This window comes from Papio anubis, chromosome 2, assembly GCF_008728515.1.
Source record: "Papio anubis isolate 15944 chromosome 2, Panubis1.0, whole genome shotgun sequence".
Taxonomy (NCBI): Eukaryota; Metazoa; Chordata; class Mammalia; order Primates; family Cercopithecidae; genus Papio; species Papio anubis.
In genome coordinates, this window is record NC_044977.1 from 89,980,995 (window position 1) to 90,000,359 (window position 19,365).

At 54.7% G+C, this 19,365-nt stretch overlaps 1 protein-coding gene across 4 annotated transcripts; it reads right to left on the reverse strand.

Moving 5' to 3' along the window:
• Positions 1–6,772: 6,772 nt before the first annotated feature.
• Positions 6,773–19,220, reverse strand: HEMK1 (HemK methyltransferase family member 1). 4 transcript variants are annotated; one of them, XM_003894365.2, is made up of 11 exons: positions 18,804–19,220; positions 16,560–16,959; positions 16,091–16,182; positions 15,683–15,776; positions 10,907–11,041; positions 10,520–10,584; positions 9,877–9,926; positions 8,844–8,949; positions 7,521–7,616; positions 7,231–7,344; positions 6,773–7,079 (listed from the first exon to the last, which is right to left on the reverse strand). In XM_003894365.2, the coding sequence occupies exons 2-11, from the start codon at positions 16,785–16,787 to the stop codon at positions 7,043–7,045; spliced, it is 1,017 nt and encodes a 338-aa protein (XP_003894414.1). In that variant the 5' UTR covers positions 16,788–16,959; positions 18,804–19,220; the 3' UTR covers positions 6,773–7,042. The 4 variants fall into 4 exon arrangements, with proteins under 4 accessions (XP_003894414.1, XP_031519180.1, XP_031519181.1 ...); XM_031663320.1 differs by having other exon boundaries at positions 7,521–7,661; XM_031663321.1 differs by having other exon boundaries at positions 7,521–7,661; positions 18,566–18,868.
• Positions 19,221–19,365: the final 145 nt, after the last annotated feature.

Here is a 19,365-nt window from a genome sequence, read left to right on the forward strand (position 1 = left end):
TAATAGCCTCCATTTCTCAGGATGTCATGAAGGTTGAGTAAGATAATCCAGGAAGCACTTGGCGCAGGATGCACCATATTCTATAGGACCCTCCACTTGGTATCATCTCCCTGGTGCCTGACACATAGCAGGTCTTGAGAGACTGAGGCCTTGGCCCTATACCTCAGGAGACGCACCCAGGTGCAGCTGCAGGTCTTCTAGAAAGCCCTCTAGGGACAGCCCTGGAAACCCTTGCTCCTGCTCCAAGGGTCCACAAGCCCAGGTGACTTCTGCACTAAGCTCTGTAGGGGACAGCCCAGGACCTAGTTATGCTGGCCTCAGTGTCTCTGATAGTCAAATGGGCACCAATGGCAGCCTCATCCTCCCTTCCAATCTAGCTATGCAACCTGACCCGTAACTGCATCCTGCTGAGCCTTGATGTCCTCAACTTTGTAATGTGGGGACAATTAAAAACCCCATGTGCCAGCCCTGGCAACATCAAGAGACCCTGTTTCTACAAAAAAAAAAAAAAAAAATTAAAAATGAGCCAGGCAGGGTGGTTCGCACCTGTAGTCCTAGTTTGCTTTGCTTGGTCATGTAGCTCAGCCTCACGCTGACTTCCAGGAACAGCAGAGGGACTTGGCCGCCTCTCCAGGCAGGCAGGCCTGTTCCTGGAAAGCAAGGCAGGGTGGGGGTCTTCGGGTGGCAAAGGAAAGACTGACAGCTGGAGCCAGAGAAGAGACCTGGGATTGTGCCCCAGCTCTGCTCCTGTCCTGCTAAGCCTGAATGTTCTCATCTGTAGCGCAGGGATCTCTGTGTTTCAGGCACCAACAATCTGCTCCCTGGGCTCAGTAGGGGATATCTGATCCCACCATTTCCCCAGCCACATGCCCCAGAAGAGGGCTGCAGACCTAGTACAAGACGGAGCAAAAAGGTGACATCCTCTGCTCTGAGAGAGTGTCTGAGGAAGACTCCAGACCCTGGGAAGGGGGCCACTTAGCCAGGCCTGCCTACCATGGAGCATAGTTACTCTGAGCTGTCACACCCTCCCCCTTTAGGCATAGCTGGGGCAGGTGGAGGTCAGCCCAGTTCAGGGCTTTCAGTGAGGCTGAGGTAGGCTTCCTTGCCTTTCCCACTCTGTGAGCTGTAAACTTGGCCTTTCCTGACCATTTTCCTGCAGGACTGTTGTATGTGTGAGAGGTAGTCTTTGGAAGAAAAGGGGCCCCTAGAATTTGAAGCTTCTGATTCCTGGTTATGAGGCCAAAGATCCCAAAGGTCCTTCCAGACACCTCAGGAGGGCCCTGGGAGGGAAGAGGCTGGGGGTTGTACAGTCAGTTCCCTCAGAGGGGAAGGCGCCCACTCATTCCGCAAGCGGGGGATATCCTGCTCTCCTCCCACAGCTACCAGAGTTTCTGATGGGACCCAGATCTGTCCGCACACCCAGGGGCTACAGTTGGCCTAATGTGGCTCTTACTTGCCCATAAACCTGGCCCAGAGGGCTTTATGGGCCTGAATCCCTGGGTTTAGTAGCTACAAGGACAGCCATATGAGCACCACCTAATTAACTTAATTAACTAACCACAGACCCTTGGAAGCAATGGCAGATGAGAGCACCACACTGGGAGTCAGTAGTCAAGTGCTGTGTTACTTTAAGTAAGCCCCATCCCTCTCTGGGAAAAAAAGATCAGGGATTGAACATAAGTCTTGCCAAGATCCACTCCTTTCAGTATAAACAGGCCCTCCTGGCTTCATCCAAAGTGTATCCAGGTGATTTGGGGCCAAGCTGACCCTTGAACCCAGGTGTCCATGCTCTCTGTCCCCTAGTTTCTCAGCTCTGAAATCCAGCATGAGGCCCATGTCTGGCTTCCCAGTAGTTCTCCATATGGCTCCTGGGTTAGGACTGGCCTCAGGAGCCCTAAGCCTTGGCCAGGTGGGATAGTGTCTCCAGAGTCCCTTAGTACCCCTGGAGAGGGAGGTCCTAGTCCCAGCCTGGACGGGGACAGGGCTGAGGGCACCAGTTGGCCACTTCGGTTTTAGGGACCAGGAGGTTGAGAACCCCAGGGATAGCCCCATTTCACCATAGGAACAGAATGGTGACACAGCTCTGCTCAGGCCTATGGCTTACATGGAGGGGCCAGGTCCATTACCTCAAAGTCAGGAGCTGCTGTGCTCATTTCACAGATGCAGTACCTGCAACCCAGAGAGTATAGGGCCCCTGCTCATCCTCACACACCCAAGGGGTCCTGGGCCAGTCATATTAACTCCACAGGAAAGCAGGAACAGGCTTGGCCCCAGTCTCTGAGGTCCTCTCTGGACCCAGTCTCTGGAGATGGGTCATGGAGGCCAGCCTTGCACTCTCTCCCCACATCCCAGTACCATTCCTCACCCACTCCCTTCTGGGACCCATGCTGGTCAGTCTTCCAGTCTTCTCACTCTGGGAAAGGGCCACCTCTCTCCAAATAAGAGTAAAAAATGGGGAGCCTGGGCAGTTTAGGTCTGAAGGTTGAGGAAGAGTTCCCTGGGCCATATCACCTATCTGAAGAGAGGTGATTAAGGCAATTTATCATGACTCAAAATTCTTCCAGCCTCTGCCCATTTCCACATTGCAATTCCAAAGCCACTTCAGTCAGTAGGCATGTGTTACAGCAGCACTAATTTGGGCACCACAATCTGTATTCATTTCCCATGGCTGCTGTAACAAATTATCACACATTTAGTGGCTGAAAACAACACAAACCTATGATCTTACTATTCTGGAGGTCAGCAATCTGAAATCAGTTTCACAGGGCTTAACATCAAGGTGTTGGCAGGACTGCATTCTTCTTGAGGCCCCAGGGAAGAAAAGGCTGTCTGCATTCCTTGGCTCATGGCTCTTCCTCCAGCAATTGCATCACTCTGACCTCTGCTTCCATTGTTACATACATTTTCTTCCATCACTCTGACACTCCTGCCTCCTTTACAGAGGCCCTTGTGATTATACTCAGTTTACCTGAAAAATCCAGGATACTCTTTCCATCTCAAGATCCTTAATCACATCTGCAAAGTCCATTTTGCTATGTGAAGGTAATATAGTCACATGTTAAGGATTAGGTGATTAAGACACTGCGATTTTGGGGGGTCACTGTTCAGCCTACCAAAGCAGTGGTAGAGTTGCTTTTACAGTCCCAAATCCAGTTCAGGGGGCTTGTCCAAGGTAGAAAGTCATGAGGGGGAGATCAGGTCTCTGCCCTAGCCAGGACTCTGGCTGGGGGCTGGCTGAAGCCAAGAGCTCCAGGAAACCTGGCGCCTGCTCCTACTGCCGCCAAGGACAGCCTGTTCTCCTGGCATGGCTGTCGCACAGGGATCAGGTGCACTTGAGCATTCGAAGTGGCCACTGCTCAACTTGAATGGCTGCCTGGGTCTGGCAGAAGGCCAGGTCCTCATGGCTTCCTCTGCCTAATGACCGGAATACATGGGCCGCCAGGTCAGATGTGGGCCACATGGGAAGTCCCAGCTCTATTCTAGAAAATGCATGTACCATCAGCTTACCGGTAGACATTTACTGAATCTGGGTATGCCAGATCCACAGGGGGCCCCAGAGATGAGGGGGATAAGAAGGTTTCTGAAGGCATGGTACAGAAGGTCATTGGTGCCAGCAGAGGTATGAGCTAGGGGAGGCAGGGAGAGCACAGAGCAGTTGTCCTAAAGGAAGCAGCATTTGTGTTGGAGCTTGAAGAAGTGGATTGTTTGCACTGCCTGGGCAGAGGGAAGGTGTGTGTTCAGGGCATCAACAGTGCTGCACAAAGGCTGAAGCCCAGGGCAGTAGAGAAAAGAATCCACTAAGAAGGAGCCAATGAAGAGAAAAGAATCGAAGGTGGATAGGGAAAGACATGCTGTCCCGCAGAGGTTAAAGGGGTTCCCACCTCAAGCCAGCAGTTCTCAAACCTTGTCAGCAGTGGAACCCTTTGTTCTGATGGCAGCCTACTCAGAGCACTAATGGGGCCTTGGGAGGGCCCCCAGGGCTTTTCCCACAGTTGTCCTCCCCCATCTCTTCAGAACTGGATTCCATAGGACACAAGAGAACACACTTAAGTCATGGGGAGCCAGCTAAGTGTTTGGGGCAGGGATTGGGAGCAGCCAATGGCCCAGGGCCCAGGTGGGGGTAAAGGAGCCAAAAATAGTAGATTTCTTGCATTTACAGGGTTGGAGGCATATTTCAATAAGGCAGCTGGATGAGCCCCATGGAGAAACCCATTGACAACTGGGAAAAGCATCCAACTGTGAGATAAGGCCTCAGTTTCCCCAACTATCAGAAGAGGAGATAGAATTACTTTCCCAGAGTACATCAAACAGGGACTCCTACACTCCTGTCTGTGCTCTGGGCTCTGGCTGAAGGAGGCTGCATGGGCAGTAGGCACATATCTCAAGACCTCAGGGGCCTGCACAGCCTGGACTCCACCATCAGCTCCATGTCCTCCTCCCATTCTGCCTGCAAGTGCTCCTTGACATATGCTGGTGGTGATGGGGAGGTAGTTCGAGTCTCTGGCTTTGGCCTCAGGAGCAAGGGAGGGGATAGGGCAGGTGAGCCTGGCTTTCCCTGAGCTGGAGCCACTGGCTGCCCTGGCCTGGGCCTCAAGGCACTGGGGCCATAGTGAGGAGGGGCTGAGGGGAGATGTGGGCTGCCAGGCTACCAGCCTGCTGGCTCCATCTCTAGACAACAATGAGGAGTCAAGAGCCCAAGACTGAAACTCCTGCCTACCCTTCTTTCCAGACTGCCTTGTATCCCTGCCTGCCTTATGTTGGTCCCAAGCATCAGATGGATGCCTGAGAGCACCAGGTCCTTCCTCCCTGTGTCTGCCCTCTGGGGAAGGCAAGAAAAAATGCCACAATGTGCCAAGCCAGGCACCTTCCATGGGCTCCTCACATGCATCCTATGAAATAAAGCATTTAGTCACATTTCTCAGTCTTAGAAGCCAAGGCTGAGTGAGGTGAAGTCATCTGCCCAAGGTCACATTGTGGTGAGGGGCAGATTCTGGGATTGAAATCCAGGCTGGTGTGGCTACAACATCAGGGCTCAATGTCCAGGGCCCAATCAAGCCAGTGGCTGCAGGCTTGAGGCCCCACCTGCCAGTCCTCTTGGCTTGGATCTTTTCCTCAGCAGAGTCAAGCTGCACATTTTTCTGGGCAGAAAGTTGTCCCTGAGGGCCGCTCCTGCTTGTGGCCCCAGCTGCCCCAACACTGTCACTCTCCAACACTGCACTCTCTTCTGGTGCAACATCCACAAGCTCGCCAAGGCCCTTCCTCAGGAATGGGCCTGAGGCCAGGAGGGTGAGACCATCAGGGAAGCCAGGACTGGCCTGAGGGGTGGGGGATGACAGACTGCACTAAGGTCACGGCAACTACCCTGAGATGCTGCTGAAGATAGCAAGAGCCAAAGGGCACAGGGAGGAAGACAGAAAGGGCAACACTGGTGAAGACCTTAGCAGGCAAAGGTCTGTGAGCACAGGGAACTCAGGGAGTGGGGAGCCTCACCCTGGTTGTGCACCCCTTCGCCTCCCAACCCAAGTTCCTTCTGGAGCAGCCTCCTCAAAGGAAGCCAGGGGCAGCTCAAGGTTCATGCAGCTGGGGCTGGGCATGGGGCAGGCCACTGGGGCGCTGGGAGCTGTAGCGTGACCTCTGCCAAATGCATCCTCCAGCCATAGTGCAGGGCGACACTTAGGCTGGGTGTGACTCCAGCAATATAGGCTCCCCAAAGGGACGGATCTAACTTACTATCTCCACTTGGCCACTATCATGGGACCTCAGGCAGTTCACACCTTCTCTTGTTCTCTCTGCCTGGAGAATGGACATTCAGATGCCAGCATGCACATTCCACTTGGCTAAGAGGAAAGAGGCTGCCACTTGGCGTTGACCTTGGACTCAGAAGAGCCAGCTTCTCATAGGGAAAGGAGCTGCCCAAGGTCCCACTGCAGGACACAACCTTGGAACTCAGCTCTCCTGGCTGCAGCAGAGGATGCTGCCCATTGGACCACACTGCCCATCAGACCATACTGCCAGGCCCTGGGAAGTGCTGGAGTGGCAGGGGGCAGTCTAGTGGAATGAGCCAGCCTGGTTTGCCATGTTCCTTAGGACCCACCCTGAAGCAGGCTCACACCACCAGTACTCACCAACCTAGAGATTTCCTGTCACTGTTGATAGGAAGGCTGGATCTGCAAGCCTCCTGGTGGCCATGAGTCTGCACAGACCAGAGCTGGGGTGGAGGCCACAATCCTGTGCCCAGTATCTCAGTTTCTCACTCTCCCCAGCCCTAACCAGGTACACATGGGTTATTTGAAACCCCAGGGGGTCAACTCAGGAGGGATGTTTTAGTTAAAAGCTATGGGGATAAAAAGGAAACACCCCTCATTGGCTCAAGCCTTCCGTTAAATGAATGTGGATGTGCGACCCAGGAACTGTGCAGCAAGGACCTCCAGGCCCTCCCCTCCAGAAAGCAGGCAGTCATCCTTGAGCCGAAATGCAGATGAGCTTCCTGTGCTTGAGCCAGGCTCGGCCAGGGAAGTGTGTTCGCATGCACCCAGGGCAGTGGAGGACTGATCAGTCCCTGGGAGTGAGCTGCTCTACACCAGGCCCCATGGTATCCAAGGCCAGGAGTGAGGACTCACGTGCCTTCCTCCACGCTGCACCCGCACACCCCTACCAAGCAGGGGACTGATGGCCAGCCCTGCTGGGGCAGAAGGAAACTCTCGCCCTGGCGCTACCTGGGAGTAAGGGGTCAGGGGACCTGCAAGTCATGGAACAAATCATTAGGTCACCATTTGTTAGTCTCTCAATACTTTACTGGCCATATCCCCCAATACTCCCACATCTATTTCACCAACACACAGCCCTCGGCCACCCTGATGTGATGGAGCCAGACTGAGAACTTGGGTCTACCCAGGTGTCTTAGAAATATCCTAGAAATGCAGAGCATGGGGAAATTACAGAACCTTGGGAAATGCCATAAGCACTTGGGTTCTGGAAAGTGCCATCCACCTCCCTCCGGTCAGGCTGGCGCCACTGACAAGGCATCCACAGGGCAGCCACACTATGGCCTAGACCTCTGGATATGCAGGAACCGGGGCCTGAGGAGACAGGGATAGGGGCTGGTTACCACCTGGGCCTCGGGGAATGAGCAGGGAGTGGGAACAGCACACTCTCCTGACAGCCAGGGCTGAGGATGGCCCCAGTGGAAAGACCAGCATGCTACAGGGCTAAAGAGGGGTAGGAGCTCACCTCCCACAGAAGTCCTTGCGCACAGCCACAAGATTAAGGTACAGTTCAGGCCGGCTCTGAAGCCAGCTGCTGACAAGCTCCGGGTGCCTTGGGTCCACTTCTAAGAAGATACTACTACATGGGGGAGAAATGGGTAGGCTCAGTAGGACAGGTCTGGAGCCTGCCCTTCTGGGCTGCTTGGGCTGGTGAGGTGAGGGTCCTGTGCTCATCTCTGCCAGGGCCTGCCCAGTACACATTAGGAGCAGTGGAGGCTGCTGGGGACAGACCTAGGAGACCCATCCCATTCATACCCAGAGTCCTTCAGGAGCTGGGGTGCCAGGGCCAGGATGTGGCTAATGATGTCCATGCCCTCCTCCCCACCGTCCAGGGCCGCAGGGTCTTCATAGCTGAAAGGGAACGCAGTGGGACGTGACAGCCTGAGGAAGGGGTATCTGAAATGCATGGAGGGTGTGGGCAGGACCTCCACAAATGGGGCCCTGTGGAACTTACACTCTAGACTGAAGGGCAAATCTGAGGGCCCAGAGAAGGAGGGCCCCAAATGGGTGGCAGCTCCTCTTCCCTTCCTCTCATGGGCAGCACCCTGCCAGGCAGTGCCAGGCGTGCTTGCTGAATCCCACTGGCTGATGGCCTCTCCTGATGGACTGACTCATGTCAGGGCATGAATGTCTCCCCACAAGGCTGCTCCTCTTCTTGGTTTGGGAGATCTGGAGCTAGTCCTGACCACTCCTGAGAGCCCAGAAAGGGAGAGCCAACACCCCAACCCCATCCAACATGACTGCTGCCCCATCCAGGACTCCTGGGCTGCCCCTGGTTCTCAGCCCCTGTGTAAGAGCAGGATCGCCTGGTGCAAAGCTAGCCTGGGGCCAAGTTTTAGTCCCAGCTTTCCCACTGAGCCCCCATGTGACCACAGACAAGACACCTTCCCTTTCTGGGCCTCAGTATTCTATAAAATGATGTGCCCGGCCGGGCGCGGTGGCTCAAGCCTGTAATCCCAGCACTTTGGGAGGCCGAGACGGGCGGATCACGAGGTCAGGAGATCGAGACCATCCTGGCTAACACGGTGAAACCCCGTCTCTATTAAGAAATACAAAAAAAAAACTAGCCGGGCGAGGTGGCGGGCGCCTGTAGTCCCAGCTACTCGGGAGGCTGAGGCCGGAGAATGGCGTGAACCCGGGAGGCGGAGCTTGCAGTGAGCTGAGATCCGGCCACTGCAGTCCAGCCTGGGTGACAGAGCGAGACTCCGTCTCAAAAAAAAAAAAAAAAAAAAAAATGATGTGCCCATCTACATAGCACCCCCTGTGAGTCCTCCACTGTGTTTGATGCTTTCAAGTCGTCACTGAGTCCTCCCATGGCCCTGCAGAGCACTACCTCTCTTTTTTCAGAGGCAGGAAACAGGCCCAGAGAGGTTCGGTGGCTGTTCAGTAGTCTTAAGTAGGGAGGCAGATGCTGAATCTAGGTAGGATTGTGGGCTCTCCAGTGCGTCCACGTAACACCACTGCCTGTTTCAGCACCAACTCCCCTGTCCCTCTAGATGACGTGGTCCTCGATCGAGGGCAGACTAATCCCATTAGGCCTTTCCAGGCCTGGCCTCCCTGGCCCACCCTGCTTAGCACCTGCGGATCTCGGGGGCCAGCTGTTCCATGTCCTGGTGGAAGATGTAGGGAGGGTTGCTGACGACCAGGTCCACAGGGCCCCAGGGCAAGTGTGTCCAGCTCCTTTCTGTCATCAAAGAAGAGGACACACAGCAGGGACTAACCCATTGGGAGGTAAAGGATGGTAGCTCCCCCTGCCACTATGTCCCTCTTATCACGCCACACCTTGGGCCTGCCACTGGATCTGATAAGTCAGACCTGCAAATTAGTGCCCAGGGTCCTCAGCTGACAGCCTGGTGGAGGATGTGCATGCTTTAACATGGCAGCCCTTCATTTCAAGACATAGAGTGTCCTTGCCAAAAATCCTCATTACACAAGACTCCGTTCAAATGCCACTTCCAGGGCGTCCTTCCTGATTGCCTAGGCAGGAAAGAGCCTTTCTCTTCTGTAGCTCCACCAGCCTTATAGCCAACATGGACTGAGAGTACACAGAGGGTGGGCCTGGCCTCATCAGCCAATTCCTGATGGCTCTGACTACTGGTTTCACCCTGTGCCGGGTGCTACACCAAGTATATCACACTCCATGGAGGGGGGGCACATGAGGCTCAAGGATCCCATGGGTAAGGCAATGGAGCCAGAACTGGAGTTGGAGGCCCAGAGACACTGTAAAGGCTATGGCTGAGCTGTGCAGTGCCTGGATCGCTTCTTTCCAGGCCAGGCAGGGGGAGAGGGGCACTCAAGTATTTTGGTCCTGAAGGCATTATTTTAAGCTTTTGCTTATCTGTTGCCAACAAGCAAGCCCTTAACTCATTAGTTATGAGGAATTCATTGACCTGACCCTTATGGGTCAGGTCAGCCTAGGAGGCAAAAGCAACTTGTCTGTCCTCAGCCAAGGCTTCGTTTGAACTGCCACACACAACCACACACACACACACTTGTGTGTGGTTGTGTGGCTTTTGGGGAAGCCCTCCCTCCATGTCCGCGGAGTGCCTCATCCACCCAGCAGCACCTGTATCTAGTCTCCCTATGTTAAGGAACATTCAGGGGAGGGTACCTGAGGTCATGTCGAGGTGGATGATCCAAATCCTGTCCTGCAACTGAAGCCTAGATAGACAGGGAGAAAGGGGTGGGCACGGGGGCAGATCCCTACCCTTCACTACAAGAATGAGGTCTTGGGCCAGGCGCGGTGGCTCAAGCCTGTAATCCCAGCACTTTGGGAGGCCGAGACGGGCGGATCATAAGGTCAGGAGATCGAGACCATCCTGGCTAACACAGTGAAACCCCGTCTCTACTAAAAAATACAAAAAAAAAAAAAACCAGCCGGGCGAGGTGGCGGGCGCCTGTAGTCCCAGCTACTCAGGAGGCTGAGGTCGGAGAATGGCGTAAACCCGGGAGGCAGAGCTTGCAGTGAGCTGAGATCTGGCCACTGCACTCCAGCCTGGGCGACAGAGCGAGACTCCATCTCAAAAAAAAAAAAAAAAAAAAAAAAAAAAACCCACAAAAGAATGAGGTCTTGTAGTCAATCTTTCTTGGACCAGCAAGATACTCACTGCCCACTACCCATTCAGAACCCCATGGGACCCATGCCAGGCTACCCCACTGCTTCCTCCTTCTTGGCAGGAGAAATCAGACATTAGTAAGTTTGAAACCTGAAAAGGAGTCAAGATCAGGCCCCAAAGTGCAACTCCCCCACCTACCTCTGAGCGTTCTCATGGGTCAGAGAGATGGCAGCTTCCCCCTTATCCACAGCAATGACTCGGCTCTGTCCCAAGAACAAACAGAGGATATGTGGAAGGCAATGCTGAGAGATGCTGGGAGATACTGGGCCTGGGAGACCCTCCTCCAACCCCCCACCAGAAGAGAAGGGAAATACCCAACAGCCTCTTCTTCTTGGCCAAAATCTAGCCAGATACATGTGGTAGGCATTAGAGTCTGTGAACCACAGTGGGCTAGGGGCAGCCCTGTCCTCCCTCATCTAGCTGCTTCCCCTCAAGTGCTCCTAGCAGAGAGATGTGGGGGAAGCACTAATGGGAGGGACAGTGAGTGTCAGTCGCAGTCTATCTAGAGTGGGTGGAGAGGCTCACCTGAGGGAGCTGGCTCAGCAGGCTGAGGGAGATGGCTCCCGATCCACAGCCTACCTCCAGAATGAGGGGGCTGCCTGGGGATCCCACAGCATAGGACCTCTGGGCCACCTCTTCCAGCACCCACTCAACCAGTTCCTGTGAAGCAGAGGGGTCTGGATCAGAGTTGGTGCCTGGAGGTGTTGGTACAGAGGCCTAAGCAGTTACCCCTGTGAACGTAGGAAGGGGAGGTAGCCAAAGCCAGACTAACCTTCATGTCAGCTAGGCCATGGCCAAGTCACCCTGCCCCTCCACGCCTCAGCTTCCCCATCTGTACAACTGAGCCCAGTTGAGGATAGCCCACCTCATGGGGATATGGTGGGGATTAAATGAGCTAATCCACACCTGTGTCATGTTAAGTGTTTAATCAACCCCAGCTAAGCCCTTTACAGACATCCTCCCATTCTTAGCATTTCTTAGCAGAAATGCTAAGAACTGGCTGGGCACAGTGTGGCTCACGCCTATAATCCCAACACTTTGTGAGACCAAGGTGGGCAGATCACTTGAGTTCGGAGTTTGAGACCAGCCTGGCCAACATGGTGAAACCTCGTCTCTGCTAAAAGTGCAAAAATTTGCCGGGCATGGGCATGGTGGCGGATTTCTCTAGTCCCAGCTACTCGGGAGGCTGAGGCGGGAGAACTGCTTAAGCCCGGGAGGTAGAGGTTGCAGTGGATCAGGATCGTGCCACTGCACTCCAGCCTGGGAGACAGACCAACACTCCATCTCAAGAACTGTATCTGATAGTTCCTGGCCATTCCCTCTGGCCTGATCCTGCTCCCAGAGCTTTTCCTGTATTAATCTGTTAAATCCTCACAAGTGTCCCATGAGGAAACTGAGGCCTGGGGTCAAGGCCCCACCTGAGCCTAGCCTGTGGTTCATGGTGGCCAAGAATCAGGAGCTGGTGTGACAGAGCTGAGCTTGAGAAGCCCCAGGGAGGCTCCTAAGCCAAAGGGACAGGGAATTCCCTCCTTTGGAGAAGATGGGTCATGGGGGAACATGGTCCTGACTAAGGACCTGGGGGCTGTGGCATACACAGGCATAGCTCAACAGGCATGGGTGCAGAGGGAGGTGCCTGCCCTGGCAGCAGGAGGACATTTTCAGACATTGCCACTTTGGAAACAAGAGGGTTTCAAGCCTTGCCTACCCAGCCACTGCCTGCGAGGACTATGCCTGCAAACCAACATAGGGTAGGGGTGAAGGGTGGAAGGCTCCTACCGTCCAATGGCCAAAATGTTTCCCAGAGGGTCAGAACTCCTGGGACCCCAGGTCTCAGGAAAGACTGGCTCAGGGAGCTAGGGATGGTGGGCAGCAAGTGGGTGCTTCCCTGATCTGAAAAGAGGACCACCTTTTCCATAAAGCCTTCCTCAAGCCTGGGCCAGGCTCTACCATGGCTTTCCCCACCCTGAGCCTAAGGTCTAGCCTAAGGATGCGGTGTGCCTCTCCCACCAGACTCCATAACAGGAAGACCTGAGGTCCGACTCATCACAGTGTGTCCCACACTGGCAGGGCTTGGCCCACAGACAGACTTCTTGGCTACTTTCTTTCTTTTTTTTTTTTTTTTTTTTGAGACAGAGTTTCGCTCTTGTTGCCCAGGCTGGAAAGCTGGAGTACAATGGCGCAATCTTGGCTCACCGCAACCTCCGCCTCCGTTTCAAGCGATTCGCCTGTCTCAGCCTTCCCGAGTAGCTGGGATTACAGGCATGCAACACCATGCCTGGCTAATTTTGTATTTTTAGTAGAGACAGGGTTTCTCCACGTTGGTCAGGCTGGTCTCGAACTCCCAACCTCAGGTGATCCGCCCGCCTCGGACTCCCAAAGTGCTGGGATTACAGGTGTGATGTGAGCCATGGCGCCCGACCCTCTTGGCTACTTTCTAAGTGCTGGGCAAACTCTCTGTGGCACCACCCTCTGCGTCTCACACTGCCAGGTCTCCCCAACACCCCAATGCGATCAGCCTCACTCACACCCATTTTCCACATAAGTTCCCCAGTGCTGGGTTCCAAAAAGTATCTCACCCTTCCAGGCCCCCAACCCCAGCAACAATGTTCACCCACCCTGAGGATGGCAAGTCCAAGCCAGGCAGAACTTGGCCAGCAGGTGCAAACCTCCCTGTTCCAAGACTCTTCTGCACCAAACAAATGATTGCCTGTGGGTGAGGGGGCCCAGCTCTAGCAGGGGAGGGCATATATTCACTAGCTCTCACCAGCCCTGTGCTAGGCACTACCGGAGACCACTAGGGTACTTGTGGCAATCTGGGCCTGCAGGGTTGGGACAGGTACAGAGTGAGCAGTGTAGGGTTGTGGCTGAGAGCCTGTGGTCTCAGTGGTGAGGCCACACGCTGAGAGGTTGGCAGGGTGACCAGGACTTGTCAGGTGTTGAGCCTCTCTTGGTTTCCTGGCCATAGACCTACTCTGGCTGGGGAATGACCCCTCAGTCAGCCACACTGGCCAGTCACCTCACAGAGATACTCAAAGACCTCAAAGACACACACTACATATGTGGATGGCCACCTTGGGAGGGTGAGAAGCTGAGAAACTGAGCCCCTGCCACCGCTAGTGGCCTCTTGCTTGCCATAATACTCCAGAGCACAGGAGGCTCATCTTGGTTGTAGGGCCACTTGGGGCAGGGATAGACAACAGCACAAGAAGTCCAGAAACTTTCTCTTCTCCGCCCAGTGAAGAGCCTCCCTCAGCCTGACGCTGGTGGCTCTTTCAGGGAGACTAAAAGCCAAGCTGGTCACAGGCTTAAGGCACCCACTCCAGGTGAATATGGAAAGAATCCAAGAACAGGGTGGGGCGCAGGGGCATGCAGGAAGGAGGCGAGGGGCAGGCAGCTGTTGGCTCTGCCTAGAACTGCTGCCCCAACATGGACTTCATACCCCATCAAGAGGTTGGCCCAAGGCCTCAGCAGAACCTGAGTGCCCACAAGTACCCTCTCTTAGGATGGCATCCCTGGTGGAGCAGACCCAGGGAGGTGGCATTGCCTCCTTCGAGTCAATCACAGACAAAACACTGATCCTCCCACAACCTGTACAGCCTCACAGCAGGCCAGGTGAGAATGGTTCACACCCCCAGCCCTGAGTTTCCTACTGTACTCACTGCCAGGCCAGAAGCTGAACCACCTTCTCACCCCTAGGGAAAATCCAACTCACTGGGTCACATGCCTCCTGCAAGTTTGCACTTCAGACTCCTCCTTCATCAGACACCATCCTCTGCACCCATTCTCACCACTCCCTGCCACAGGCCACGTCCTCTTGAGTTCTTGGTAAGGCATCCCCCGATGTGGCTTTACATTGGGGTGAACCTGGTGAGTTCTCAGAAATGTCTGCACAGTGAGGTGAGCACTTGGCCTCCCAATCGCAGCATCTCCCCTCACCCCACCCCTTGCAGTAGAGCTGCTCTCTTGGCCCAGACCAATCTAAGAATCAGGGGCCACATGGGAGCCAAAGTCCACACTTGATACTCAGAACCCTGGCACATATGGCTGGTGCCAGGTCAGCTCTGAAGGAACTCAAAGGTCACCATGCCCTGACCCTGGGCAGCCAGAGACAGCAAATGATCTCTTCACCAGAGATCACGTGTTTTTGGGAGCCACAGGTAAGCCTCCCAAGGCCTGCAGGTGGCAGGCCACACCTTGCTCTGGGTCTCCATACTGTGTCCTAGGCCATGCCAATCCCAGATAGGGGAGCCACCACGAGAGGGATGGGGCTCTGACGGGAGTCAGGAAGTCCAAGTGCTGCCCTCATGCTCCCTTCCTTGACAGCCCTGTGACTTCAGCAAGGCCTCAGATTCCCTACTGTCCCTGCCCTGACACTGGGCAGTGAAGCAAGGACCTGGCCTCCCAACCACATGACATGGAGGGGAGAGGGGTCAGAGAGTTTCTTGGCTAGGGGACAGAAGCTGGGAAAGTGAAGGAAGGGTTTGGGGCCCCTGGCCACGGCAGGGGAATGGATGGGAATCTTTCCCAGAAATGCTTGTGTGCTTGGGTCTTTCTAGAAACATTCCTTCTCAGAACATGCCGCCCTCTGACTTGCCCACCAGCTCTCACTCAACTCTACTCCCTGGTCTGCACCCTCTGGCTCCCAGCTCTGCCACCTACAAAGTCAGAGGGGAGTCCAAGAAGGGCCATAGAAAGCGTCTCTTCCAGGACCAGGGTGCCTTATCAAGGGATAGCACACTTGCGCCGCACATCCCTAGTCCTAGTAATTTGAGGGACAACACGGGTGATTACCAGACCAGTCAGTAGACTAGATTCTCTGGTCTGGAGGCCTAACCCTCTCATCAACTGGGCCCAGAGAGGGCAGTAGGGCAGTGACCTGCCCGAGGTCACACAGCTGATACCAGGTCTCCAGGTGTCCGGCTGGAGCCCTCTCCACTTCCTCCATGCCTCCTGAGAAGCTGCTGGAGGACACTGTTCCCTGTGGGTTGGGTAAGCCATGGGACAGCTCCCAGAGAAACAGCAGAACAGTCTAAGTACTTGGGCAGCACTATTTGAGGCACTCTGGGACATTGCCAGACCTAGAGGCTGGGGTGGTAGCTTGGAACATGACAGTCAAGGGGACCAACAGGAATCCTGTCCTCTGGGCTCTGCCACCACAGACAGCGAGAAGATACATGTCTAGAAAGGCAATGTCCCTGAAGTCATGGGGCCCCAGTGCCCCCTGGAGGAAGCCTGGGGTAAGACCGGTACCCTGAACTCCACCCTCATCCTGATCCTGCCTTGCCCTGGTGGCACACCTACCTCTGTTTCTGGCCGAGGAATAAACACTGGGGGCACCATCCTCAGGCTGAGCCCCTGAAAGTCCCACTCTCCAAGGATGTACTGCACCGGCATCCTGCAGAGGGGGCAGCCAGGTGGTCATCATTGACAGAGCCAGGACCAACAGGACCATGCCTGGGTTGAGAGATACCACTTGTGGCCAAGGGTATCAGGCAAGACCATGTCTCCAGGGCCTTGGGACTCCTGAGGCAAAGCCTTCCCTCCCTCCCTTCTTCTATTCACTACCCCAGCCCCACTCTTGCCACCCCTGCACCCTAACACCTCCTTAGTCCTTGGACATTCTCCTCCTCCCTGAACTTGGTGGGGATAGGGGAAGCTGGACTGCTGCTCCCCAAACACATCCTTCAGGTCTGATCCATGGGTGCTCACCTCTGCAATCGACGGCTACTCAGCTCCTGGATACACTGTAGTTGCTGAGAGGTCAAGGGCTGGGTCCAAAGTGCCGGCCTCAGGCTCTGAAACTGTCCCCACAGAGAATGTAAGTGGCTGGCTCACTGGGCCCAGGGGCCCCAACCCAGGTGTCTTATGTGGATAATGCCTGCCTAGCACTGGTCTGGAGGCCCAACGCTCTCATCATCTGGGCCCAGAGGGGGCAGCATCCTGCCCAAGGTTACACAGCTAATACCAGGCCTCCAGGTGTCTATCCCAGAACACTTAGGCAGAGATTTATTCATTCATCCAACAAACTGTTACAGTGTGTGCCAGGTGCTAAGACGTTCCTTCAGAAAAATCCCATCAGTCTCAGCTAAGAACTCTTAGTGAACAGAAAACCTGGATATCTCTTCCCAAAGTCCTCCCTCCTCCCTCTTCCTGTCCTCTTGACAACACTGAACTTAACTGTTTTGGCTCCAAGGACATGAGCCACGATGTACTCACTGGATTCCCGGGCCTCAGGGATACCTCTCCTCTCAAAGACCCTAGTCCAGTGGCTGACCAGTTCTGTGGCACTGGATAACCCAGCCAGAGGTGGTTGGGGTTGCCATGAGCTGAAGGCCCAGCCGAGGGTACTTCCCCCTCTCCCTGGGCCAGACAGGAGGGCCCACAGCATACGGCCCCAAAGCTCCATGTCTCAGGAAAAGGTTCTCCAGAGTGCTTCCAGGTTCCCAAGTCTGCCTTATGATGTCAGCTGCTGAGGTGGGTGCTGAGTGGCCCCTGGACCCAGCTGGGTGGAGATGGAGAGGTCACAAGTTCTGGTGCCCCAAAATGGCTCTGGTCCTCAGATACAGTTGGTTGCCACCCTGGGAGTGAAAGGAACCAGGAAAGCAGGTGAGCCTTGTATGACATCCTCCCTTCTACCAGTACATTGCCTGAGAATAGTTGTGCTCTTGCTGACACCCCCTTGACTCCATTTAGAGCCTCACCCACCTATCTGATCATTCTTGTCTTGGCCACTTATGTTTTCTTTTTTTTTTTTTTTTGAGACGGAGTCTCTGTCACCCAGGCTGGAGTGCAGTGGCCGGATCTCAGCTCACTGCAAGCTCCGCCTCCCGGGTCTACGCCACTCTCCTGCCTCAGCCTCCCGAGTAGCTGGGACTACAGGTGCCCGCCGCCTCGCCCAGTTAGTTTTTTGTATTTTTTTAGTAGAGACGGGGTTTCACCGTGTTAGCCAGGATGGTCTCGATCTCCTGACCTCGTGATCCACCCGTCTCGGCCTCCCAAAGTGCGGGGATTACAGGCTTGAGCCACCGCGCCCGGCCTGCCACTTATGTTTTCTTCACATTTTTAGCTGGAATGGGCTGAGCCCATGGCTCAGTCTCTGCTAATAAATGGGTTGGTGGCAGGTTAGGGCACATATTTGGGGATAGGACAGATCTGTGTCTAACCTAGTGTGTGTGATCTTAAGCAAGTCATTATTTCTGAATTTCACTTTCTTAATCCGTAAGATGGGAGAAAATCACACCAAACCCATGGCAAGCAAAGCATTAGACTATGAATATCCAAGGCCTGGGAGGCAGCTCAACACACAGCAGAGACCAGATGTTACACGATCTTAACTGACGTTACAAGGGGCAGATGATTGCCTTTGACTGGGAGCTTTGAATCTGACATTTTGTGTGTACTGTCAAGGATTTATATGCTGAAAATTTCCTCCTAATTTAACCCATAATCCAGGACATTAGTGTAAACCGCCAACTAAAAAATTTACAATTTTATATTTAAAGATGTCACAAGCAAGTTTAACTGAAGGTTTAAAATCAGCGGTCCCCTTTGCTTCCAGATAAAAGTCCAAACTAGCATTTATTGAGCACCTGCTAAGTGCCACATCTTCAAATACAAGTAGGGTCCGAGAAGGGAAGCGACTTGCCCAACGTCACTTAGGTAGAAACTGTCCCAGGTAAGCTGGGCGCAGTGGCTCACGCCTGTGTAATTCCAGCACTTTGGGAGGCTGAAGTGGGCGGATCACGAGGTCACGAGTTCCAGACCAGCCTGGCCAGCATAGTGAAACCCCGTCTCTACTAAAGATACAAAAAATTAGCCGGGCACGGTGGCGGGCGCCTGCAGTCCCAGCTACTCGGGAGGCTGGGGCAGGAGAATGGCGCGAACCTGGGAGGCGGAGCTTGCAGTGAGCCGAGATTGCGCCACTGCACTCCAGCCTGGGCGACAGAGCAAGACTCTGCCTCAAAAAAAAAAAAAAAAAAATTAGCCGGGCATAGTGACGCGCGCCTGTAGTCCTAGCTACTCAGGAGGCTGAGGCAGGAGAATTGTTTGAACCCAGCAGGCAGAGGTTGCAGCGAGCCGAGGTCACGCCACTGCACTCCAGCCTGGGTGCCAGAGAGACTCCGTCTCCAAAAAAAAAAAAAAGAGAGAGAGAGAAAAAGAAACTGTCCCAGGCAAGACACAAACCCGAGTCCACCAGACTCCAGAAGCGGCTCTGTGCACCAATAAGCCGTCCCAGGAACCAAGGCCCGAAGTCAGAGGTGTAAATTCCCTCACGGCTATGCACTGCATTGTTAACGACCCAGACCGGGTCCCCTCCCTCCAACCCTGTTTCCCCATCTGCACTATGGAGAATGGGACCGGCCAGGTCTCCAGGCGGTTGCAGTCGAAACAGCCCCTTCCGATCCCCACCTCCCGTGCATACCTGCCTGAGAGGCTCCCCACCCTCCCACCAGCCGGAGAAGCTGCCCCGTACTGAACGCCAGGACGTGCGTGGCCCGTCGCTCGCTCCCTTGGATGCCCCGCTTCCGGGCTTGGCGCATTTAAAAAAAGGCTCGGGCGGACGCCGTAGCCCAGCTTCAGGGTTCCCATCGCCTGTGGGTTCCTCCCAGGAGACCCCTGCGGATGGGTGGGGAGGCTGTGAATTCCACGCCCTCTACGCCCGCAGGCCTACATGCAGGAAAGTGTGGGGGATGTGTGTGGGGTTGACCCCTGGAGACCCGGACCTGCTGGTCTTCCTTAAAATCACATCAGGGATTTGGCTCCAGCCCAAGGGGATTGCTCCGAGCTGGCTTTTAGGAACCGAGCCTGGTAGGTGTGTGGGCAGAGCCCAGTAGCCTGCCGGAACGGAGGCGTGTCACCAAAGGGCCTGTGTGTTCGGGCGGGGACCAGATGTCCGGGGGCGTGGTCTATTTTAGCCGGGTGGAGCTGTGCGAAGGCGGGTTCCAGTGTTGAAGACAGGTCCAACTTTGGGGTCCAGTCCCAGT